At 42.0% G+C, this 26,684-nt stretch overlaps 1 protein-coding gene across 2 annotated transcripts in view; it reads right to left on the bottom strand.

Moving 5' to 3' along the window:
• LOC115585414 (thymocyte selection-associated high mobility group box protein TOX-like) overlaps nucleotides 1-26,684 on the bottom strand; it is an 89,335-nt gene that overhangs the window by 46,132 nt on the left and 16,519 nt on the right. The window contains exons 2-3 of one of the 2 annotated variants that reach the window (XM_030423760.1): nucleotides 10,749-10,841; nucleotides 113-172 (exon numbers count right to left, since the gene is read on the bottom strand). In XM_030423760.1, the coding sequence (XP_030279620.1) occupies nucleotides 113-172; nucleotides 10,749-10,841 (153 nt within the window). The remainder of the gene's footprint in view (nucleotides 1-112; nucleotides 173-10,748; nucleotides 10,842-26,684) is intronic. The other variant, XM_030423761.1, reaches the window with a different exon arrangement.

The raw sequence follows: 26,684 nt of genomic DNA, 5'->3' as shown, positions 1-26,684 counted from the left end.
CACTTGTTAAATGCCAGCACCTGCAATACCAGGCTAATAACACCACAGCTCCCCGGGCATTTATTCATACAAGCCTGTGGGCTTCATAGGAAAAAGACGTGGGCTGTCTTACCTGGTTTGGAGACCGAAACTCTTGGTTATTGTCATTCATGTACATGTTGTCACCATCAAACTGTGGACAGAAACAGAGAGGAGAAATAAAATAAACAGTGTGCAAGGAGGAGGTGTGAAAAGAATTGGGGGCCGAGGAGGAGGTGCGAAAAGGAAAAACTCTTTACGGGTGGCCTGAAGTGTGAGACTAATGACTTTGTCACTTTGGTTAAACCTCGTGGTGGCATGGCAGCGTGGGTAATTACTGTTCGTCAGCGGGCCGGTAATTAGGCTACAAGAGCACAGTGACGAGAGATGGGCTTTTCCCTGTGGGCTCTGCTGTGTGTATGAGGGAGAGAACGAGTGTGAATGAATCTGTGAGTGCGTACAGTAGTAAAGGGTGTGTGTATCGTTGAGCCTGTGGATCCAGTGTGTGTGCCGCTGAGTGAGGGCATGCTGTGTCTTCAGGATCGAGTTAATCAGGCATTGAAAGATCACTTGCTGCAGGTGCCAAAACACTGCTTGACACGGGGTTAGAACTCCCGTAACAACAAATGACCCCTTGACCCCTGAGGGTGCTGGGAAACAACACCGGGTCACCAGCTGAGCGCTTTGTGCAACACGTTGCGCTGATGTATAGCGCGCTGGTGAACTAAATCCCTGAAGAATTCCCCGCCGAGATCGGCTTCGAGTGGGCCACAAATGAAGCCAAAACAACAGAGATTCTGTTTTTAGCTCAGGAGAAAATGAGATTCTGCCCCACAAACGGTCCTCAGTAACTGAAACTGCGCAGTGTCAAGGTGACTGAGAGTCTGCTACCGTGTTCAGAAGAAGGGCCACATTGTGAAATGCCCTTGGATTCCAAAGGCATGAAGCTTTTTTTGTCGCAACACACTCGCAGCAAATAGAAGACTGGACCTGGATAATAACACGCATGCACACAGAAAAACCCCAACGTGTCAAATTGAGCCTCCTTTTTGTTTGTTGACGGAGGTCATCCTTTGTGAAATCAATGTACGGAATGAAGACTCGGGGAACAGACAGCAGAGACAACATGATCAAACTAGACAGCATTCCATGTCAAATTCCTCAGATGTAAAGATACCAGGGGGGCCCTTTTTCATTTGGGGTGGTCTGCTTTGTGCCTATGTGCGAATGCCTGCAAGATAAACACACGCTGGATATGAGAGAACGCGAGTGGATCAAAAGGGGGAACCTGCTCAAAAAAACAATGCCCGACGACTAATGGATGGAAATGGGGGAGAATTCCTCGGGGTGAAATCTAATATCCACACTTGAAGAGAGGAGAAAAGTCGAAGCAGCTACGTGGAGCATGTGAGCGTCGAGAAAGAGAAATTACTGTACATTATTGCAGGAGAAAGGCCTGGGGAACAAGCGGCTGCCTGGGGGCAACGGTTGGTTAACGATGCATATCATGGAAGCCCTTGTGAGGATTCACTTGGTTATTCTAATGATTGCATTTACATTCAACCGCAGACGCAAGAAATGAAACTGAGACAAGCACTTGCATTTAAGCCTCATTCATACCTCACATGATTAATCCGAGAACCCTACCATTAGCACCAGCGCTAAAAGAAAAAGAAAAAAAAAGCTTTGGGTGAAACTGAATGCTGACTAATTGTTTGACGCTACATGCTGGAGATACAGACATTAATTTGCTTAATGAAGCGTGGTGCCGTCTATCACCTGACAGCGAGAAGTGACTGTTGCTCAGAGAGGGCCAGAGTGATATTGACCTTGGTGACACATCTGCAATAAACTCTCTGCTCCTCACATGAAAGCCTCTTGTCCTCGCCTAACTGAGCAATTTCATTCCATTGAAATCCACTTTGATATCGCCGGTGACGTAAAGCCATTTCGAGAGCGTCTTTGGGATAAGATTCTCTCGGGTGAAAGGAGAGCACACTCGCTGAATAACGCCGGGCTTTTTTAACCACGGAACGCCAGATCTCGCATTTTTAGCTTCTGCCGCGAAGTGATTTTCTTTCAGCTTTTTAAACGAAGCAATTAAGGCGCTCATTTTCACCAATTACATCTGTGATGCAATGTTCACCAAAAAGGCCAAATCCAGCCTCGAAAGGTCAGCCATTTTGTGCTTCAACATGGCTGCCCATATATTGCAATGTAAAGCTGTTTTCCCCCTGCTCTTCTCTCGATAGCTCTCCTTTGCAGTGCCTCGCTCTCCCACTTAAAATGCCAATTTATCCTCGGCTCAATGCTATCAGCTCTGCCATTACTCTACATTTACTGCAGAAATCATCTTCTCTTTCTCTGTTGTTCCCTCTCTCCCTCTCTCTCTCAGTCTTTCCACTCCCCCTTATGTTTCCCTGTCTCTTCCTCTTTTTCCACCACTCCTCCTCGCTGCTTTCTCTCTCCCTCCGTTCCCCCTCTCTCTCTTTCCCCCTCTCTCTCTCTCTCTCTTTCTCTCTCTCTCTCTCTCTTCATGCTACAACCTCCCTCTACTCCTCATCTCCCTCCCCACCCCCTCCTTCTCCCCTCTTCCCTCTCTTTCTTCAGCGGGCCTTGGCATCGCTTTCTCATCGGCAGTCTAATTGGGCATTCTGCCTGAGACAAGGGCCTCATTAAGCAGTAATTACACACATGTTGTTTTCGGCAAACATCTCTATTTGGATTGCTTTGCATGGTAATTGTTCAGCAGGGACCACTGCTCGCGATGTTTCCCTCCGTGACACACGTGGTGTTGAGAGAGAGAGGAATAAAAACACGGAGAAGAGGGATAGAGAGGCAGGGAGGGGTACAGAGAGAGAGAGAGAGAGGGAGAAGGGGGGAAGTGAGAATAGAGAAAATAATAATAGGTTGTGGAAGGGAGACAAATTGAGAAATAAAGAATGCATACATGAGAGGAGAGGAGGATGAGAGCAACAGAGAGACGCACTAAACAGGACGAAGGTGATGCTGAGGCAGTAAATGGAGAAAGACAATGAATAAATGACAAAGAAAAGAGGTAGACGGATTCAGCGTTAGAGGAAAATGAGGTGGAGGGGTAGAGATGGAAGGAGAAAAGACGCAGAGAATGAGCAAATGAGGAAGAAAAGTGAGAAAGTAAAGACAGAGAGAAACAGAGAGAGAGAGTCCCAGAACTAGGTCATGCCTCGCAATCATCGACAAAGCTGAGCGTTTCGAAAATAATGAAGCCACAAGGTGGAAGTAATGCTAACTAGCACATCCAGGGAAAACATGTAATATTTACACAGTGCTAATGGTACAATATAATGCTGGGATCTTTTCATCTTGGAGTGCGCCGCTGAGAAGGCTGATGGCAGGATTGGAGGCAAAATTACAGACTCCTCTGAAGATTGAGGGACAATTCATATAAGCTCCTCATAAAGCCTTCTCAGCAACATCTGTTTGGGGGGGGGGGGGGGTTGAACTGCCTGTGTGGGCGTGCAATGCCATGACTGTCCAATCATTAGAGAGAGAAATAAACTCGTAATAATGGGGAAATAAAACTAGGAAACCAATCACCTAAGAAGCAAAGTATAAAAATGACTTGCATAACTGGATCTAATGCTTCGAAACACTGCAAGTAACCCGTTTCATGTATCAGCTAATATCAATAACTGAACTCCAATTCAGGTCTATTTATGTAACATTTTTTTTATATAACATTATCACAAGCTTGTCTCAAAGGGCTTTAGAGTGGTGCAAAGTACATAAGTACATTTGCTCAAGTGCTGCGGTTATGTAAAAGTTTGAAGCACTTTTAGCATTTCCATTTCATGCAGCTGCGTTTTGGAGGTAAATATCACAATTCTCCGTTAAAGCAACATTGTGTAGAAGTTGGCGTTTTGTGCGATTTGGCGCCCCCCACAGCTTTCTGAGTGCAGCACCACTGTGGTGAAAACAAATCCCAGGTCTGTAACAGTTTGTCAGATGTAATGTAGGTGCTGACTACAAAGGAAACTTGTTAGGTCGATGGTTAAAAACTTGTTTGTTGAAGTAAACATGTATGTAACGCTGTGATCATATCCTCTCACTGAAGTTACATAGTGCAGAAACAAGTGATGGGGGGTGGAGTGGCTGAGACAGAGACACCATTCAGCCTGTTACAAGACACTGGACCATCAACATGGTTCTGAAACTGATATTTTACATAATGTTGCTTTAATTTCACATCTTCAGTTCCTGATTACTTTACTACAGATTTTCTGAACAAAACACGACTGATGCTTCACTTGGCCGATATCATAAGCCGATCATAGACATATCGTTATCAGTGTATATGCTGTAATCTTTTAATCCTGAGTGAATCTACTGTTTCAGTGCATTGCTGCAATTTTAGACAATAATAGTTTATAGTTAATCCGTAAAATATCCTGCCTCTGTCACACATCTTTTATGCACCTTCCCCCTAAAACACAGTATCGGCCGGGGCTCTAGGTGAAACTGCTCAGAAAGTTTATGAAGTAGTTTGAAAATCTGCCTTGACCAGCTGCAGCAGCTGCATTAATATTAATGATCCGGTTACATAAATAATATACAGCCTGAAAGGGGGTCATTCTCTTACTTACCTCTCTCAAGACTGTATTTCTTTTACAGTATTCTTTCTTTGCGGTTGTTCTGCTTTAGTACATAACAACATAACATACACCACATTACAGTTGATGTAGTGCGGTGCTTGATATGAGGCGAGTAGAAGAAAAAAGGGGAAGAACGTGACTCGAACTCAGAACAACATTCACACGGACCACTGCGACATCTGTAAGAGCGCGACAAAAAACAAAAAAAAAACAAAAACGCACAAAATCCCACTGAAGAACAACCACAACAAACTTTCAGAACTTTTCTATTTACAAAAGGGAATCTATAAGCAGAGTGTGTAATACTTGTGACTTTAAAAGCCTTTGCCAGTACACCAAGTCTCTAAAAATAATTCTCTCACCGAGCGGAATTAATAAGCCCAGAACAGCACACAGCCATTCTGTGAAGAAAGGGGTGTGGTGGTGGTGGAGGTGGTGGTTGGGGAGGTGGTAGTGGTGTTGTGTGTGTGGGGGGGGACTCATGCAATATGTATGCCTGTTTGAGCACCCCTCTTCCTCATCCCCACCCCTCTTTATTTCTCCTTTTACGTCTATCTCTCCCTCGTCCTCTGTTCAATTAAGCCGTAGGAGAGACCTAACAAACCCCAGCCTGAGACAATGTGCCGCTGAATTTTGATGTTGCCCAACTTGTCACTGCTGGTTCAAAGCCAGACGAGATGGAGGAGACGGAAAGACAGACAGACACACACACGTGCACACACAAGCATACACACGCACACTTAAAACAGAGGAAGAGTGAGAGACAAAGCGTTTGAGAGGCAGAAAGAGAAAGATAGAATGAAAGAATGAAAGAAAGAAAGAAAGAAAGAAAGAAAGAAAGAAAGAAAGAAAGAAAGAAGCCATAGTAGGTCGAATCCAGAGTTGCACTGGAGGAGGAGAGAGAAAAAGGGGAAGAGAGGAGAGACTATAGTAACAATTCTGGTGTTGCACCACGCCCCAAGCAAACAATGAACATGGGCAAACAATGAACATGGCACACACACACACATATACACAAACACACAAACACACACACACACACACACACACACACACACACACACACACACACACACACAAAGCCCATAAAAAGCGCAGCCTGTGGCCATGGCGACACATGCTCTGTTGTCGTTAGATAAGGGAAACAGGGCCTCTTCCTGGGTGTGAGAGTTTGATCCTACACACACACACACACACACACACACACACACTATGTACACACTGCAGCACTGGGGTCACATCCACCAACGCCCAACATCATGTGCATCCTCACCTTTTATCAGCTGCGTGGTTCATTTTCATATGCAAAACCCGGGCTATGTTTACCTGGACACACTGTGCTCCGGTCAGCGGACCACATGGACGACATGATCAGATACCGGCGAGATACACGCAGCAGCTCGTCGTATCTCTCGGGGGGGATTTTGATGGAATTCTGTTTGGAATTTGCTGGCCTCGTGCCATCCTAGAAAGTATTCAGTTGGAGGAATTGGAAACACGCATGTGCGCTGTTTTTCCTGAAAGGATTGTTTCCAAAGTGTTTTAAAAGACTATCTGCATTACCTCTCCAGCTGATTCCCAGGAAAGAAATATTTAGTTTTGCTGTCAGTGATCAGCTCACATCTAATGAGCATCAGCTCTGCTTGTTATGATTAGGTTCCACAGTGGAACAACACACACAAACACACAGCGCGCTTCCCATCAGAAACAGCTTGGAAGAAAAGAAAAAAAAAATCCCTTTTCACAAAAGACACGACGCAGGTTCCAACCGCTTCCGGCTCCACCTATACTTTGTGATGTGTAAAAATAAAAAAACAGGCTGAAGCTCTCATTCATCCACTTTCTGTTGCACTGGAGCGACCGCAAAACAGAACCAACAGTCAACAGCAGAGATGGGAGGGGAGATAGAGGAGAAAGGCAGCGTGCGCGTGTGTGTATGTGTGTGTGTGTGTGTGTGTGAGAAGGGAGGCCAGGTGGTGTGGTGCTAAATAAGGTTTTGTTTCCACTGTGAACCCGAGTTCACTGTGACTTAGTGAGTTCACAACAAGATAAAAATCTTAACGGTGATGGTGAGACGTGTTAACAGCAATCACAGCCTTACAGTTCAACAGTTAAAATAATTTTTAGAAACACTGTCTCTTTCCTTTTGTGGCTTTTATTATTAATGTACTATAATACTTGTAATATCATCATAATTTAGCGTTAAAATATATTACAAGGCCATCATTTCTAATAACGATATGTTTTATGTTCAAAATGCGGTCAAAGGATGATACTGCGGAAAACTTGAAACTTACAAGAAAATCCATATATTTGGTTGCAATGGAACGGTTAAGGAACTGTTTTGCAGAAATCATGTGACGTGTCAGTAAACAGCACACAGCTGTCTGATGTTTAATACCAAGTAGCTACTTCTGAGGAGATTCATGGAATTTCACAATTTTTATCCATTACTTTTGTGAAATTTTACTTTTTGAGACGTTTTCAGGCAAGGTACTTTTTTTTTAATTCACTGAAGTGGCTGCGGTCAACATTTCTGTATCACATGACTGTAGTTCGGTGCATGCAGTCATACTAACGATACAAATATAGTAACTACAGCTGTATGATTTAACTTTGGCAGCATGGACACTGTGATGTGCTCATACGCAACAGTCATATCGCAGATCACGCGATATCAAGTAAGGCAAACAATCTCAAACATGTCCTGCTTTGGCTTTTCTGCTGCTTGATACATAAGGAAAATTTACATGGTTCTCATTCTCCATGACTGGTCCACAAGGGGAGTCTGTCTGATAAAACTTACTTTTTTTGGGGGGGGGGTTTTTCTTGCTGACAAAGTCGGCACCAGGACTCCTGGACACAACTTTGTTGTGCGTGATGAATGAAGCAATTCAAGCACCGACAGAAAAGAGCAGGCTGGAACAAGCGGAAAAATAAGCACAACGAAGTGCCTCCTGTCAGTGCAATTTATTTAGGGCTATTGTGAGTCTCCCAGAGAACATACACTATTCTGCGTGGTTTTGTCACAATGCTGGAATTTCTCACTTCGATGCAATACCTAAAAAAGTGTGTTGTGCACAACAGCATCTAAGTTAATTTACTTCTAGAGGAGGTGGGGCTAGATAGGCACTGAAGCATTGCATGTGTCGGCTTGAAGTTGAAGTGGAGAGCGAAAAAAAAACATTGAAACTGCAAAAAATGAGTATTGAAACCATTTAAAACATTCAGTATCAAAATTTTAGCAACGTTTTAAATACTTTTGACATCATTAATGGAGAGGACAGAAAAACGTATGACAGCTTATGAGAATTGCTAGAAAAAGTCATGGTGTGTGGAAGAGTAGGCCATAGTGTAAAAGTGCCGGTAGTGCGGAGTGTACTGTGAGTACCGGCCTACTGCAAGCTAGCTTCAAGGTCAGCAACAAGCTAGTGACCATCGTGTAGCATTTGGATATTTGATTTGATGACCAGAAACACAACCCCAAATAAATGCTAATGTTGCTCTCTGCTCTATGTTTAAATAAACAAATAAGTTTGCCAAATTAAATAATAAAAGTTATAATGTCCGTTATATTTCTAGCTCATTTCTACTGCCAACAGCTGGCAAACATTTTTTTTTATTGCAGGTTCATGTAAAATGTACTTTTGTGTAAACTCTGTCAGAGAGCAACAGTAGGTTAGCATACAGTTTGACTGCGTATCATAAGTACAATCTCTGTCTGTGGAGTATCTACGGCAGAGTGCAAAAGAGGTCACGAACATCGAATGTGCCACGTATGAGTGCATGTGCAAAGATACAACAGAAAAAAAAATGATGTCAGACCAAATTGCCACCCACATGGCCTCCCTCTTCCTGCCGCGGTGGCCTTCAACAGCCTGCTTGCTAACCAGTGCTGGGAAACACCTTCTTAGCGTCAGGCGCAGTAGCATCACATGCAATTAGCAGCTAGCCCCAGCAGGTGCAGCAGTGCTATACTTGACAACATGGCTGCCACTAGGAGGAAAGTGGTCCACCTGACACTAACACAATCGGGTCTGGAGAGAGAGCGCGCCGAGTGTGTTCGCACGTTCGCACAATGCACGATGTGTGTGTCCGTACAGTAAGTGCACGTCTCTGTGTGTGTCTTTGTCAGTGAGGTTTCTCTGGCAGCAGGAGAGGATGCAGAGCACAAGCCACTTTTAACTGACTGGGGTAAACAGCGATGAGAGAAGATAAAGGGCAGAGTGAATGTCACATTACCCCAGCCCTTTGCCTCTGCTCACCGCAGCATCAGATAACTGCAGCAGAAAAAAAAAAATAAATAAAAAAAAAAAGTCTGGTTTCCTCTAGCATATAATTGGTTATCTTATTGCAATCTACTGCTCTCTTGCCTCTGCACAGAATAAAGTATGAAAGAGAAAAGGAGGAAGGAGAAGAAAAAATGATCACGTCTGACTGTTCATGCAGTGACTAAAATAAATCATTACGAACGTAGGAAACACATGAGTCTGAATCTATAGGTGTCTTCTTTGTTGGGAGACACACAAAAGGTTGCGGCTGTGTGTTGCATTCAGTCTCCTACATGCACGGACTTTAACATGCAGCACGAAACTTACAGTTGTATGAGGTGGGAGGAAGTGTTGTAATTGTTGATTTACTGTTACAGATAATCAGGTTGTGGTGTGTTCACTTCAAGTAAGTAAATATAGCACTACGCACAGATATTAACAAAACAGATAAGTGTGCTTCATAATTAATAATAACAGACAGTCCAGTAGATCGTGGGTAGTTTTAACAAAAGATACATTCACAGGAAGTAACATCGCAACATGTTATTCTTTCAGCAGGCTGCCTGAAGAAATATCGATGTGCTATGTTTATTCTCTTTAAAATAACTCTGTATCAGTCCATTTTTTATTCATTATCAAATAATACAAAAAAAAAGTGGTCAAAGAGTAATCCTAAAAATGTCAAAAGGTGCTCAGTGCTCAATTTCAGAATTAATTTGTATCTATGGATGCCCACACAGTTTGACCCAGCCACAACTACAGAGGCGTATTTTGCACCTTGGCATGTTTTCACACATATGTTGCTGCAATTAAGAAACAACTCCTGACGTCTTCTGTGGATTCCTGTAAATGTGCCAGCCTTTTTTTTTTTTTTATGCAAATACATTAAATATATGCATCGTGTAGCGGAGAATATAAAATAATGAGTTTTTCTAATGTATTCCGACATGATGTATGTACAAGGCATGGACAGTCTGTGCATGTGTGTGTTCTCATAATGAAATTCAAGAGTTTCAGAAAATATGTCTCTCCATGATGAGTAATTTTATCACAACTCTAGATATTCTCAATTTGGAGCCTCCAAAATATAACTGGGCCCAGGTCACTATCTTGAGGTTCACCTTTCTAAATCAGTTGACACAAACTCTCCACTTGCACAATGGACTGAGGCATACATCTGTGTCACAAGCTGCTAACTCTACAGTATACCTCTGTAGTTATCTCAGTGCTTTTTTTTATCCGTAACCTACTTAACATACTTCTCTTTTCACATTTCGCTTTGCATATATTGTTAATAGTTTACCGATTGTTTTTGTTTATAGTGTTTATAGCATTTTTTATCATTTAGGTTATCACGGCTTCCTACAAAGAACCAGTCACTCTTGTTTCCGATTTGAGATTTGGATATCTTATCCAGCAATAAGGTGCTTACTTATTTACTGCTCACTTTCACAAGATGGTGTGTATGTCAATCAATTTCATTTTTGGCAGCTCCAAGTCTAAGCACCAAGTTTAAAAGAAGAGACCTAAAGTTAATGTGTGGCTAGCTGATGCTGCTTATGATTATGTATCCATCTAAAAAGGATAAAAAATGCTAAAACCACTTTACAAAGATGAACGCTGAACTGGTAACCATATATAAAAGGGGACTGTGAAAAGTATTTTAATCAAGTTTTGGATGAAAATGCACAGAGATATCTCTACACATGCAGTGGGTGTTGGAGGCAAAAAGGACTTGCAGTGGATATAGTGGATACACGTCACACCACATTGTGCAAGTGGAGAACAGATGAAGTTTCAGAAATTGGAGGCTTGGCTATCTCACCACAGCAGTGGGTAGTCTTTTCCTAGCTGGATTGATGCCTGGGGTGGGGGCAGTGTGGAGCCTAACCCCTCGTTCACCCACACTGTACCGGGCCTGTGGTTAGAGAGAAAGACAGCGGGGAGAGAAAGAGAAGAGACAGAGAAGACAAAAGTTGGGGAAGGAAACGAGATGGCGGGGCTTTAGTTTTTTGCAAGATACAAGCAGGGCATTTGTAAAGGAACATGTTAAGGGCCCCCCCGCCCCCTTCCCTTAACCTTTCCCTTCTTTCTCCCTTTTTTCTCCAGTCTCCCTGCTCTTCCCCTCATGCCCGGCACACGCGTGCAGGGGGAGGAGTAATGACATGAGACTTACACAGTGACTCTACGCAACGGCATGCTAGGGGAAGAATGGAGGTTAATGAGCTGACATCCCCTCCACCCCGAACACGCCTCCTCCCTGTGCCCACCTCCCTGCTCGCTTACACACACTGACAAGCATATATACAAACCCCCCGACAAGACAGCGGGGCTGAACGCTGGCACTGAGCCAAGGATCTGGAAGACTAAAGGAGTATCATGGAGCAGCGAGTGGATTTGCAGTGTCTCCGTGCACATTAAACACAGCTCACAGCCATGGTTGGGTTATGAACAACTGCGAGAGTAATCTAATATTACAAATATGACCTGCAAACATCAGCTCATATAATCAGAACCATATAACACAGTATATTTAGGCCACACTGGTTGCACAGTGCGTCTGCAATGATCATTACTCAAAGGAAAAAAAATAAGGTTTTTTTTTTTTTTTTTTTTTCATTAGAGTGGTGAGGCAAAAAATGCAGTTTAGCTTGAGGGTTGCATCATGTCAAGGGTTTATCTTCTGTAAACTATTAGTTTTAGGATATCTTATACTACCTGCTTAGGTTTTAGGTTTTCTAGGTGGTACTGATGGCAAAAACCAAGTCATTAGGATTTATTCCCTGAGGATCGTGAATGTTTCTACCGAATTTCAATCCTAAAGACCGACCCGTGTATCACTCAGCCGATATTATTGGCCAGTTACAGAAATACTGAATAGTTAATGGGTATTGGTTGTCAGAACAAGATGAAGCAAATGATGCGTAAGGTATGTCTTAGTGTGATACAAAGGCAACTGTTGCCAGTTTCAATCCATCTCGCTCTGAAGTTTTCTCAAAAGACAAACGCACTGACTGTCAGATGTCACCCCTAGAGCCAAGTCGCTAACATTACTAAGAAGACTGTCGAACCCATGTTTGAGCATCTTACCAAACACTACACAACCGTTGCCTTGTTGGGGACCAACAGCTCTTGCACCGAGACCACAGACCACGGCCTGAACACATCAAGCTATTATAGTGCAAACAGTGCTGCGAATAACTGATCAGACTTTCACATGCTCCCCCATTTCTTGGTTGTCACATGGTGGTGAGTGGGTGTATAAGAAGTTAAATAAACCTCAGTGGCCTTTAGGTTGCATCACCGGAAAACCGACATGTAAAAGGTGACAATTATTAACAGATAAGGGCTGAAGCACGCACACACATGAATAAAAAAAAACACAGAGAGGTAAGAAAGCAGCGGGGTTTCAAGGAAAGTTTCAGAAAAACATTTAAGCAGATAAAAACTTAGCTGAATGCAAATTAATGTAAAAAAAAGAAAAGAAAAAGGGAGACATTTTCATGAGCCTATCTGAGGTTAGATAAAAAGATACAGGTGCACTCGACGCTGACATGAGGTAGATTTATTAGTTTGACTGCTGATGTTTGATCTATGTATAACATAAGCCCCTGCTATTCATATAGCTCCATAATGGCCTGCTGCACGCCTGGTTGACAGCTCCATTACACCCTTCACTCCCCTTCTTGAGAGGCCAGACGCTACCATTCATGCTACAAGCTTTCAAAACCGGAGTTATATTTTTATTTATTTATTTTTTTTTTAGAAAATGTCAACGGAGGGTATCCTACTGTTAAAGCTGATGTGCCTTAATCACCTCAAATAAAACAAAGTCAAAAAATGTATAAAGCACGGGTCCAAAATAACATCCTTCTTGTGATAAAAGAACATTACCAAAAAGCAGAAAATAGAATTGATAATGGCACTGCGAAACACTTTCACACGGCTCGAAAACAATGGAAGATGGATGGTTAGTCATTAGCGGCCATTGTGAATCTTTCCAGTGAGTAATTTGTGGAAAGGCTTGTGCATTTTTAATATTCTTAAACTGAAGAGCCCTAAGAACACAAACTCCATAAAATAATAACAGGCATTTCACCTTAGCACTATCTGAGCTTCTCAATTATTTACCACTAATGAATTGCCGCGGGCAATATTCTTCCTAAGTACAATATCAACCATCCCAGAGAGGCTGAATCAGCTCGCTCTAATACTTAATACATTTACTCAATTATGCTCGCTGTCCCTAATATGAAAGAGACAAGGACGTACAAGCTTTCTTCTCCCTGCTGTTTCATATGCTCTGATTCAGCCCTCCTATTTCAAGAAATTCCTCGCATGCACAACAACTCCCATAATGATTAATTGATAAAACATTTTTATAAAAAGAAGTAATGACAAGGTTCCTCAACTTGTCCTCTATTTTCCGTGGTGTGGGAGGATACAATAACAAGGATGTTTGCTGTTGTTGTGTTGTCAGGCATCCACCAGACTTTGCACTCTGCAGCCCAACATGCCACCTAGAAAATATACGTTGATGAGCCCGAGGGAGCCTCGGAGCGGAGTGTGGGGCCATCACACCACCAGCTCCCTGGACAGGTAACCAACAGGTGGGAAAATGGTGGAAATGTGCAGGAGGAATATCGCATGGTACCAAGGAGGGAAGGGACACTATAAGTTGATTTGTGGTGAATTTTCATTATCGGGGTAATCGTGAATTTCATTAAATGAATGAAATAAAAGAGACTGTCTAGCTCACTGATGTACAGTCTTCTAATGGTTTCCTGATTTATTTTGAATTGTGGAAGCCTGTCACCGTGGCCGAAGGCTCATGCATTGAATCAGATGTGAACAGATACTACAGATTCAAAGGACTAAAGAACGACAGGGAGATGAGGTTATCTCCATTATTCATAATTTATGTCCATCCATTTGTGCGGGAAGATCTGAAGATTGATTTACTTTTCAAAGATTCTTTGTTTGTTTTACACAAAAAAAAATGTGTCCCATCTGTTAGGCAATAAAAACACGTAAGGGATGTAGGGTTAAAGTGATTCGGGTATGTTGCTGTGCCAAGAGTTTAAAATATATTTTGATGATTATCTGGATCGAGAATTGCAATTACGTTGGACAGGGTACCCATGACATGAAATTTTTATCACGTTCCATGCCTATGGCAGTTCAGAAAGTAATGGAAGGAGAGACAAAGACTAATGAAGCCATCAAAAACAAATGTTGCCTATATATTTATGAAACAAAGTCTCAGCGGAGTGCAGAAAACTGTAGAGTAACCTTCAGCATATAAGTCATCATTCACCGAAGTGAATGCAAATAGATTCGACCATCTGTTAGCTTCATCTATAGGGGACAACTAAGGGGGGAGTGAAAGTGAAAACAACAGCCCAGACAGGTATATAGGTACGTGTGCTTTACAGATATTTCACATGACACACACAAGATATCACATTTGACAACAATTTCACCATTAAGCAAATGTGGTTATTTGAAATATCATATTTCAATATCATATTTGGTTAGTCAGTGTTGATTATGCCTGTGTTTTCTGGTCTTGACCACCTATTCAGACTTTCTGGAAGGAAGTGGCATCGATCATTTAAAACAAATCCTGGGTTTCAGTAGCAGTACCACATTCACAACCCTCCAAGTAAAGACTGCCGGCTTCTTTGTCAATATTGCTAAACACTCGTGTTTTTTAGCGCAGATGACTTTCTCTGTACCACTCAAAACAGACTTGGGTGAAAAGCGACTGGAAAATCAGTGCATTTATTCATCCAATCAGGCAAGTCCCTTATAAATATTAAACCATGTGTTGCTTTTATTACAAAATAGGTACATTTACCTTGATTTTCTGACTGTCCGATGAATAAATAGTTTTTTAAAAGAGAGAGTTGGTTAATTAAGATGCTCGATTGTTCAGACGTATAAACGTTAGTAACCACAGCAGCCCCGGTACAGTGCTGATAGTCCTGCCATTCTGTTCTCTCACATTTTTTTCTTCTTTTTCTTACATCCACCGTGCTTGAGCATGTGCAGCTGTTTATAAATGTGCATAATTTATAACCGCAGTCCACTCCGAGTAACAAACTAAGCATTGGGCTCTATTTATATGATCTAAATTGTTATCGCCATTCGATCAGAAAGACGTCACAACCGTGATCCCTCCGCTGTGTAGCAGAGCAGTTCGGGCCTGACAAGCTTTAGTCGATTCCAAGCTATCCGGATATAATCATCAGTCTTTGGCTGTAACTACACCAGAGAGAAATTTAAGTGCAAAGGATCCTGTTCCTAGACAGCTGGTAGTTGTAAATTCCTATCAGGGAATGAAAAAAAACAGGAGAGGGAGGGAGAGAGTTTGAAAGAAAACATATACTATTTTCATTTCAACTGCTTTAGGGATTAAGGCTCGGGGGCTCTAGAAAAAAAAATGCATTAAAATAATCCACCATTTGCATGTTTTATCTCACAAAGGAGGCTCACATACACACACATACACACCAACCCCCACTCTACCCTCCTCCTTCCTTCTTCTCCTCCATCCCCTCCCCCATTCAGACACACACTCGTACGCACGTCACACATATACACACTGTCATCATTAAACATACACACACACACACACACACACACACACACATCGAGATCAACCTGCTGCCATCTGCTCTATGCGCTCTGTACAATCCTTGCAGAATACATTATTCACTATAATACATCACATCACATTCCCTCAATGTCATAGCCTTGTGCTGGAGAAGAGTGAGAGAGAGAATGGAGGAGAGCGGAGAGCAAAACAGCCATTGTACTCTGAAGAGAGAGGGAAACAGAGAGAAAGAAACAGAGAGAGAGAGAGAGAGAGAGAGGGAAAGAGAGAAAGAGTGGGGAGAGATTTGGCCTGTTACATGGTACAGTGGGAGAGAAAATTAAAGACGGTTTGATTTGGCTTTTTAGGTTGAGACAAGGTTGTCAGCGAAACTTGTTCCAGTTACAGCTACCAGGCTAGATTAAAAATCCCGACAAGGAGGTGAGTGTATGAAAGCGAAGGATGAGAGAGGCTGAGGAAGTGAGAGGGAGAGAAGGGAGAGACACCTGGCATAACTGGCAGGAGAACATACAGTGGAACTGCTCGTCATACACCACGGCATGTTTCTGTGCGGGGTTCTTTTGGTTTCTCCTTTATTTCTGTAAGTGCTAAAAAACGAGGCAGGTGTGAGTTGATATTTTTGTGGCGGTCAATGCAACGAACAGACCAACACCAACAATGTGTAAGTCCATCTCTCAATGTTTTCCAACTTCCCTAACCATTCCAGAGGTGGTTGTTTTTTTAAAGGGCGCTCTAATCTATTAATATTTTATAGGAACAATGGATCAAAAGACTTTAAAAGGGCTCACTCACAGAGACAGAGCCACAGAGATTTAGACAGCATTCACACGGCAGCCATTTTCCTCTGACCTCACACTCTGGGTGGGAAGCTCAAATGCTGGGATAATGATATGATGTGGGTTGCAGAAAAACCTATAAAAAGTATGGAATCTGAAATATTGTTATCATTTGACCCCTTATTGATTGATCAGCGACAGAAAAGATGAAGGAAAGTGAAATACTGGAGGGACATCAGGCCGTAGTTTAAGTTTAAACAACACATTTGATAATGTTAACGGGACAAATAAACATGTCCAAGTTGTGCGTTGATATTTTAGAGTTAATTTCCCTTTTCCTATCCTATCATGTAACGCTATCTAATGTTAATGTTAGCTAGGGAGTGGCTGAATGCAACCGTTCGAATATGGTGCTCTACCTTTAAATATGGCCCAGTGTCCCTCCAGAGCTTCACTGTCCTTCAACTTTTCAGCTGATGATAAATTGGGAAAGTGGTAAAATGATCATTTGTCCGACTTTTTCTACGTTTATACGAGTTGCAACCTGGAACACATCAGTCCAACGTCTTGAGCTTCCCACCGTGAGAGGAAAATGGCCGCTGCATGAATATGGTCTATGGAGCACTTTATCACCTTTCGGCTCCTTGTTTTGCAGCTCAACTGTTTTGGTTCACTGTCCCCGAACTCATCAGCATGGTTTTCAGCTGCAGCATACAGTTGATTTTACCAATAAATTCTACCTAACACGGAGATTTAAAGCAGAGTGCGTATTGGATTTACATGCGTCAGGTAGATAGAATTATGACTTCCACTGGATGTTAATGATGCTGCACGGAGACCTGAATGGGCAGCTGTTTGCCAGAAAGTTCACCAAGCGGTCAAAATTTTTTAATAATTTAGGGTTTACCATTTCTCAAACAGGAGTTAAAATGCATTAATGTACATTAGAGTGAGTAATAACACATCTAGACGATGTGTTTTCATTATTTCAGACATCAGTGGAGGTCAGTGGCACGTAGGAATTATCATATCAAGATTTGGCCCGAGGCGGTGCTTGTTAGTCAGATAAATTCATAATTTTTTTGTTGTCTTTCATGGGAATTGCAGAAAATAAGAAAAATATACAACAAACCGCAGCCTTATCTTTTCAGTGTTATCGGTCGTTAATGTATGGTATATCACTACGTTTTCATGTATTATTCACTTTGCTCTGCTTACTGAATGAATTTAAATGAGAGAAATGCATAAAGAAAAAACAGATCCTGCTTGCTTTGAACATGTCACACTCCCTGTCCCTGTTAGTTCTCGTGTGCAAAGCATGAACATGTGTGTGTGTGTGTGTGTGTGTGTGTGTGTGTGTGTGTCACCATTGTGCGGTGGTGGCGGAGCAGAGGGAGTGAACAGCTGGCAGGCCCACACTTGACTACGTATTGACCTGCTTTGCATTCACCTGTTATTCAGCCGAACCTAATGTTTCCACTCGGCTCTGCTGCAGCTGAGCTTCAATTAACCTCGCTGCGAGAGCAAGGCAAGCAAGACTTAAGTAATCTGTCAAAGTAGTTTGTCGAACTTTGCTGAGTGTCATTCCACCTAATCCCGGAAAAAATTAATGGGTTTTTACTTACATTTTCACTTTTTTTTTTTTTTTTAAAAGAGCAGAGAGTTTTGCCCAAAGGAGGACTTCTTACAGCAACTGTAAATACAGCCTGCATTCAAAACATCATTAACGTACTATTTTTTACACTCTCAAGGTTCTCCACAGGGTGCAGGTGATCTCCTGACTGCAGATAATTAGCCTTTGAAAGTGCCATTTGCCTGTCTAAACACACCATTTGAATGGGAGAAAGCGTCGCCGCATCAGATGCTTCCCTTCTCTCCACTCCACTCCTCCTCTTCGCCTCCTCTCTTCCCATTTTTTTCCCACCCTCCACCACTCCCCCCCTTCCACTTTTCGCAGATGCTCTCTCGGTTCTTGTCTGTGTTTGGGCTGCGACTGTGAGGGGTCACCGCCTGCCTTGTTCTCACACGAGGAGCACTGAGCCCGTGTGTGTTTGTATGTGTGTGTGTGTGTGTGTGTGTGTGTGAGAGAGAGGCACGGCACACACTTGTCTATGGATGATTATATGAATCAGTGTGTGTGTGTGTGTGTGTGTGTGTGTGTGTGCAAAACGTAAAAAAAGAGGTGTTTAAGTGTGTGAATTTATCCAAATGTCTGTGCAGTTGAGCCTGAGTGCCTTTCCCACTGCGTGTGTTTCAAAGTGTTTGAGTGTGTATCTTTCTGTGTGTGTGTGTGTGTGTCTTGCTAGCTCAGTGCCAGGTCTCTCTAATGAGTCTGTCAGGCGCTGTTAGCGACGGCGTGCTCCCCTGGCTCAGCGCACTCCTACAGACACACTGTGATTAGCCGGGCCAACGGCACGCCACCGGGCCAGATTAAACACTCACCACGCCGCCAGGGAACACACACACACACACACACACACACACACACACACACACACACACACACACACACACACACACATTCACACACACACACACACATTCACACTCACTCTGCACAGCACACATTACAGCGAGCGCTACACTGGCGAGCACAGGCACCACGCGCACACACAGACGTACTTAGACACACACAGCTTCATCATCATCGCGCCCATTAGTCTGCTCTGATACAGTAACACGTACTTGCCCTCCAGAGCCAGGTGTTGATGCCACTGGAATTGTAAATGGGATTGCGAAATAAAAACACAATACAGGCCACCTATGGCACTGGCGAAAAAAATATTAATATTTCATCAATATGTCCGCCTTTATTGAATTCCTGACTGCCGCTAATTTTGAACATCACTCAGAATTAAGGCCAGCCCTTCTGGCTCCAGCAGCCTTCAACATCTTCATTAAAGCGACATGATTCACTAATTACAGGTAATTACCCTTTAATGAGCTGCCCAGATGAATGAGCAGATATGAAGAGGAGGGGCGGGCCTGAGGACACGTTGTTTTTTCAGTTCCTCATGGGCCAACAGTGAGCGGACTCTGACCGGGTGTCAGAGCTGGACCGTCAGCGGACACATTTAGTTACAATAGGCTGGGAAGACCTTCACTTACACTTCTTTGAGACATACACCTGGTCTATGATACAGGATCAGAACGAGGGTCCAACTTTTGGGGGTTGTCAGCCCTAAATGTAAAGCAGTGTCTGATTGGCACAGGCTGCATGAATTCTGGTCATTAAAAGCTCCCTTTCCAAAGTTTATCTGAGGCTCCAGCAGGCCGAGTTAGTCAAATCAAGTGGTTATCTTCCAGGTGCAGCCTTTTAACTACGAAATTTCCTCTTTGTGTTTCCTTGGACAGGTTCCTTGTTGACCTAGTGTGGACAGATAGCATCATAAAGAGACTTACTCATGTCCCACATAAGTCACTTCAGGTAAACTTCTAAATATATTCAAGGATTGTGGACCCCTTTCACTTAAACCCCTTTAACACTGGAACAGTACCACCGACTAACAACTGCCTTTTGTCTTCTGAGTCTGCATTTACTCCCTGGCCAAATGACTCTGCAGCAGTCACAGGTATTCATCGGCTTCAGCTACAATAAATAGCTTCAACTCAGTCATAAGAACATTAAACCCTGGTGGACATGCTAATTTTCGCCCCTTTTCTGCTCTACAGATTGATGCAGATTGAAGTTCTCCTTCCAAGCAGCTCTCGAACATCATTCAGTCTGAGTTTGAAAGAGAAGCTAAGGTAAAGAAACATGCTGTTTTCTGTTGTCTGGCATGTTTGAGAATAAGAAAAAAAAACATAAAAGGCAAACTCATCCACTGACAATGGGAGAGGAGTCAATTGCCTGCTTTTAGCAGGTTTAGCTGCATTTGGGAAACCTGAATAAACACACTATTTTTGGTGTCAAAAATGTATTGCAGTTAATTAAAAAAGGATCATTTAATGGCTAGTATGAAAAGAAAAATTTAAATGTTTGCATGGGCAATTCAATTCAAAATTGAAAACTGAAATAAAGAGGAATGTTATTCTTACAGTTCTAAAGTTTTTATAGATTCAACATATCCAGAACTGCAGTTTCTGGGAATTTCATGTGATAACTGAACACCTTACTGTCATATTAAAGCATCTCTGGGTTCAAGACACATTACAAGTAATGTCCATTATCCAACCATATAGACAACTTCTATAGGCAGCCTACAGTGATCTTCACCACAGCTGAGTAAGCTGTAATGGACCGAGGTCAGAAAAGCTGCGATGCCCTTGACACCAACGACAAATGTGGGTTCTTCCACGGTCACATTTACAAGAATCGTCACTGATGAGAGGTGAGATTTGTAACACACAAGGTGGTGCTGTGTTAAAGCAGGCAGCTCCTCTAACTGTGAAGGTGTAGGAGGCGCAGACTGTAAACTCAAAAACAGAGAGGCGTTTATTGTTGTCCCTCTTTCAGAAAACTAACACGTGAAAATGAGACTGATCTAACAACTTGCCAAGATTAAAAAAGACTGAAGTTTCTTATCTCGGGCATGCAGAAGAAAGTCCCTACGTGAAGACATATGAAGTTCACCAATTTTTCCCCTCTTTCATATTCTTCTCCTCCCCCTCCCTCGCTGACTCTCGTGCCATGTGGCCTATTTTTACCCCTCGGTGTGGCGTCTCAGGGTTTTCCTTGCCACCACCACGTTTCCTGTCATCAGGTACGGTTGAACGGTGCACTTACTGAAAAGGCCCTGACACTGTCTGTCTAACTGTCTCTCCCTCAGATGTGGTTGCAGATCTTTGTCTTCCTATCCAGGTTTGTTTAGCCTTTTACAGTTCATGAATTAAAAGATAGCATCCCTCGACATACTATGTTAGCAGGGCTGAGTGTTCCAGCCTTCAAATTATATCGCAATACCTTTAGCCCTTTATGCACAGATTATTTAATCACAAAGTTATATTCTTTAAATGTAATTTTTTACCATTAAACAAGTTGAAAATCATGCCAATAACTTTCTGTCAATATATGTCATTTTGAAGGAGATACACAGATGTCCATTACAGTGGACCGGATAGGTAAATATTTACAACATTTTTCAACTCAGTTACATGTCAAATATACTTTCAACCAGATTTTAATAATACTTTTTTGTACATCAAAAGGGTATACATTTACAATGCTGTGTCTCATGATGACAAAGAAGTGTAAAGATAATCATCAACTGGGATTATGGACAAGGCTTTTGGGGGGACACCACCTGGTAACTGTGCATGAAAAGGTTCAGTCAAGGGGTCGTCAATCAGGCGCCCAATCAGCATGTGAGTCGCCATTAGGGCACCTTAAACCTAAACTGTCGTTATACATGTAATCTATTAAATGTAAAGAAGTGTTTCCCACACATGTACTTTACCTAGGCAGGCCCAATTTTAGCATTTTGACCCACGTGGTCAGGGTTTATCACACACGATATACATCCGAATATTTGGAAATCTCTTAATAAATAATAATCAATGATATGAGTATAATTAAAAATTATATCAGTTTATTGTAAAAGAGTCTTTAAAACCAGGAAAAGACGATATACTGTATATATATCTATATTCCATGTCATGATGTAACACAGTCTCATATAATGATGTCAACATAATATCAGTATATTGCCATACTCTATATGTTCAGCACATTAACATACTAAAGCGGAAATATTAAACCAAAGTATTAGAACAACATTTCTTGGTTTGCTGTCTGTCTGCCTTTAATCCAGGCCCATGGGATTAGGATATTTACAGAAATAACCCTTTGTTTACAATACACTAATCCAATCACCACGCTAAAGTTCATTCAATTTGTGCCCCGACAGTGAACCCATTCCCCGCCCCGCTCCTCCACCCCTTACCCTCCTCCTCTAAAGCATATTTATCATGATGCCATATGCCCCGACACAACACTGCGTCTTTTCTCTCGCTGAAATGTGCAGAATGTGATATACAGTAGTGTGTGGCACAATGGAGTAATTGTGTTGTGTCCCTAGAGAGAAAGTATGTGAAGAGGAGAAACATCAGTGCAGGATGTGTGCTTTACCAGCCTCACAAGACGATGCAGTCGTGAGTGAGGCGAGCTATCAATGAGCAACTTGATTTCTAGGATGTCACTGTGACCACACAACCTCTGTTACAGCATGCTTTGGTGGCTTTTCTAAGCCTTTTAATGTCAAGCCGTATCATATTTTCCTACTACAATATACTTTAATAACCTTTCTCTCTGCAGGGTAAAACAGCATATTAGGGCCCATATATATTTCAAACTATCTCCAAATCAGTTCCAGATGTGTGTGAGAGGCTAAAAATTCTTTTATGAAAGACAAATATACGTCTGGACTTGAGATGATAAACAATGAAATGCCAATAGACTGCATGAAGTTAGCTGTCCTCTTTGTGCTGCACCTCTCCTCTAGCGTGACGCACAGTGCCTCTTTTGTTCTGCCAGTCATTGCTTATGTTACTGTAGAGCACTAATGCACACAGATCGATAGCATACTTTCCATTTCAACACATTGAGCTGATGTACGGACACGCAGTTGGAATTGATCCCGTCCTGTCAACACAAAGTTTTCGCTCTGTATGTCTTTTCTTCCCTGCTGCAAAATAAACGGTTAAAGCAAAAAGCTGTTTTCACAGCGTGTCCACAGTCTCGAAACCCCCTTTGCAACTTGACATCTCTGTTTTACGCGTTGAATAACTGCATTGCTGATAATGATGTAAGGCGAGGTGGGTGGGAGATGGTGCAAAGGATGCAACACATCAATATCAAAAACAGGAACATCTGGCCCATTCACATGAATCAAATCTTTACAAAAAACGATCCGTCGCTTCCAAAATGCCTCGTCCTGCACATTGTAGACCGTTTATGACGAGGTGGGGGGGGGGGAGAGAAACTGGCTCAAATAAAACTATGTGAATAAGCAGTAAAGTCACAACGGCCATAAAACATGTTAATACACCAATAAAAACGACCGGTCTGAAATGTAAAGAAATAAAGAAAAAAAACTAAAAAACACACGCATGTCGCCTGTTGGTCTAGAACAAACAAACCCAGCAAAATCAATTTCCTCCACCCCACAGGATGTCCATCGCATGCAAGTGGGTTTTTACAACCATGGCTGAAAGGTGCAAAAAACACCACGCATGTTTCAAGTGAGCAAAAGCATCAATCTGTAGTATTAACAAGCTTGGAGTACAAGGTGCACACAGCCTGAATATAGTTTAAAACCTTCAACGGCATGAGGGCTGAAAACAGGAACTGACTGGTCCCACTCAAATAGGTCATTGTGTGTTCTATGCTGTATGACTGATGACTGACTTAAGGGACTGTTTAAAATTTTAATCTCAAGCTTTTAGTTTTTTGTTTTGTTTTTGCAAACAGTTTCATTTGCCGAACCCAAAAAAAAACCCACAATTGTTTGCCTTTCTCTTTCTGTTTCCTCCTGGAGTTAGAGTTAAGAAAAGTCAAAGCAAGTCACACGCAATTAAATCTGCCTCTTAACACCTCTGATCCTTCCTCTAAACGCCTCTTTGAAACTGAAAAACAACAGCGGGGAGGAATCAGAATATGGTTTTCACCCCCCAAGCTATAAATCATATAGTGGTCTTCTAAAATGATACATTGTAGGAGGAAACTCTTTAAATTTTTTGAAGCTCTCAGCCCACACAATACAGTAGGTGCTTCTGAGACCGAGATAAAATGTTTTTTTAGTGATAACAATAAAACAGCTCTTCTTGCTTCGATGAACCAAACCATCAGCTTCTGAAAGGCAGCGATGGAAAGAGAGAGAAACAGAGAGAGGAAGAGCACTAATCTCATTACCTTCCCTTCCTGGCATGAGAGAATATTCATCTCTCTGTGGCAACTGGCAGGAGGGTAAGAAAAAAAAAAAATTCAATCGCACATCCCACCATTTCATTTTCCATGTAATTAAATCAGTTAAATGTTATAAAAACATGTAAACTCCGTCAATGACTTTGAGCCATTTGCATTTTTAATCAGGCCAGATTAATTCTAATAAGCGAGCTGGGCTAAGGCGATGACAGAGCAGGCCTATTGTGTGTCTGTCACACTCATTTAATTCTGTCATTATGTCCCATATCCTATTATGATAATTGGCTTTTTATTCTCAATCAACAACCAGCCAAGGCTATTAAGTAATAATCTCTGACTACTGCACTTTTAACCTGAGACGTGTTCGAAGTTTGCCACCTGAACAACAACGAGCGGCTGATAAAAGATGGAGAAAATGCACAAACGGCGCGATGCATCGGCTTATTCCACCCAGCCACTTGCTCCAAATGAAAAATGACTGTCAAGAAGCTGCCTGTTGACACTTGGCATAGGGCGTAAAAGCAAACACATTAGATGGAGGAAATGGGAATCACCATCTTCCCCCTGCAAGGTAACTAAGCAGAGAAGACAAATGTGTCTGATGTGTTCAGCCATTTCCTCTGCTACCTCTCGGGGGAGTCACTCGAAAGCGAAATCTGTGAAGAAAACCGGCCCCGCTGTTTAATTGAAAGACACCGCAGCAAACAAATAGGAGAAGGGCGCACGGTTTACCTCTGGGGAGACATGCAGCAAGTCTCTGACGAAGGGGTAATGATAGCGTGAGGGGAAATATGTAATCGTAACCACGCACAGAGCTGCACGAGTAACTACAACTACACAATTTATCAGAAAGGTTCAATAATTAGAGATTGTTTTAGGCTATACTGACATTTTGAGGACGAGCAGCTATCAAGTCAGTATGTTGTCTCCTGAGTTCAACCTCAATGGATGGCTGCAGCTGAGCAACTTAATCAGTTTTTCAAAACAAGAATATGATCAATAAAGTGGAAACCTGTAACTGGATCTGCACCTCACAACACTTAACAGCAAAGTGGTACATCTGAATAAAGTTTAAAGTAGATTTTTAATGAAGTTCTGAGGTAGAAAACTTTCATCAAAAGAGAAAAATCTTCATTGATTGATTTATTCACTTTGGTGGATGGCTTTTTTATTCATCTAGGGGAGGAAAAAAATCATATTTTTGTTTGTATTATCATTGAGTTTTACACTTCTGAAAACTACACAGCACACCTGTAAGTTCTGTGTGGTCAGCTAACAGCTAACTTTAATACAGGTTGATGGCCCTGTTGTCCGTTACCATCTTTAGTCATTTCTTTCATCACTGAAGGTCTGAGTGGTTCTTTCACTCCTCCCGATGAGGTTTTGAATGAACCACACATCATCTCTGCTGCCGACAATAATAATGTCTGCACAAATTAAACTACACTCTGCACATCTATTCCTGGACTGTGTATTTATTGTCATGATATAATTACTTCTATTATCACGTAAGGTCACAAGTTGCCAAAGAAGGTAGTAAAATTTTCAACATCCTGATGCCTCCTCGCACTGCAAGCACACACCAGTTGTGCCCCTCGATTGCTGCCTCAGCAGCATCAGCAGAAAGGAGCAGTCACATGCAGTGTGTGTGTGTGTGTGTGTGTGTGTGTGTGTGTGTGTGTGTCAATGCAAAGATGTAGGCCAGAAAATGCCAACAAGTCACATCACCAGTCACTATGCACGAACTGTGGTGTCAAACATGTGGTGAGGAACATTTTCAGTCCCATTCACAGATGAATTTCTTTTAAGTAGTCAAACAGAAAAATATACTTCAGCTTTTACAGCAATTGTTACGCTTTTCTTAAAAGAGAATGGGACGTTGCCGGAGAATGCTGGTAGAAATGGATTGATCCCACTAGCTTTTAAAGATTTGTTGGTCTGAAAATGAATCATAATCTTATTCAACACCGTCTGAGACTTGAATTAGTTTTTTTGTGGAATGGTTACCACCCACTTCGAGAGCATGATTGCTGGTCTTTCACTGATGCATTATGAAAGTTAACCTAGCTTTACTTTATAAGACACTCAATCAAAAAAAGTAATAGGAGACATCGTTTCATTCATATCTTCATAGGTTCAAGAACGTCATTATAATGAGACACAAAAACAATACTGTTAAATTACCATTTTTTTAATCTATCTTCCTGTAAATCCCTTTTGTTCGAGTTCGCTTTGGTTTTTAAATACCATACTCCCTGCTCTCAATTATAAACAGTAGTATTTGTCATTCATTTGTCATTTTATACCCAAGGAGATGTTTCTCCGTTATTGTCTGCACTCTGTTGATTTTATATGTAATTCAAATAAACTGAGAGGCTTGTAGGACTTAAAAAAAAAAAAAAAAAGGAATTACACAACATACTCATCCATACAATGTAAAAACATAGTTAGTCCTTTTGTCAGAAGCAAGGGCAATAATGGAAACAAAATGTCATCCATTCAATA

This window comes from Sparus aurata, chromosome 7, assembly GCF_900880675.1.
Source record: "Sparus aurata chromosome 7, fSpaAur1.1, whole genome shotgun sequence".
Lineage (NCBI taxonomy): Eukaryota > Metazoa > Chordata > Actinopteri > Spariformes > Sparidae > Sparus > Sparus aurata.
This window is presented reverse-complemented; position numbering and strand designations above follow the sequence as displayed.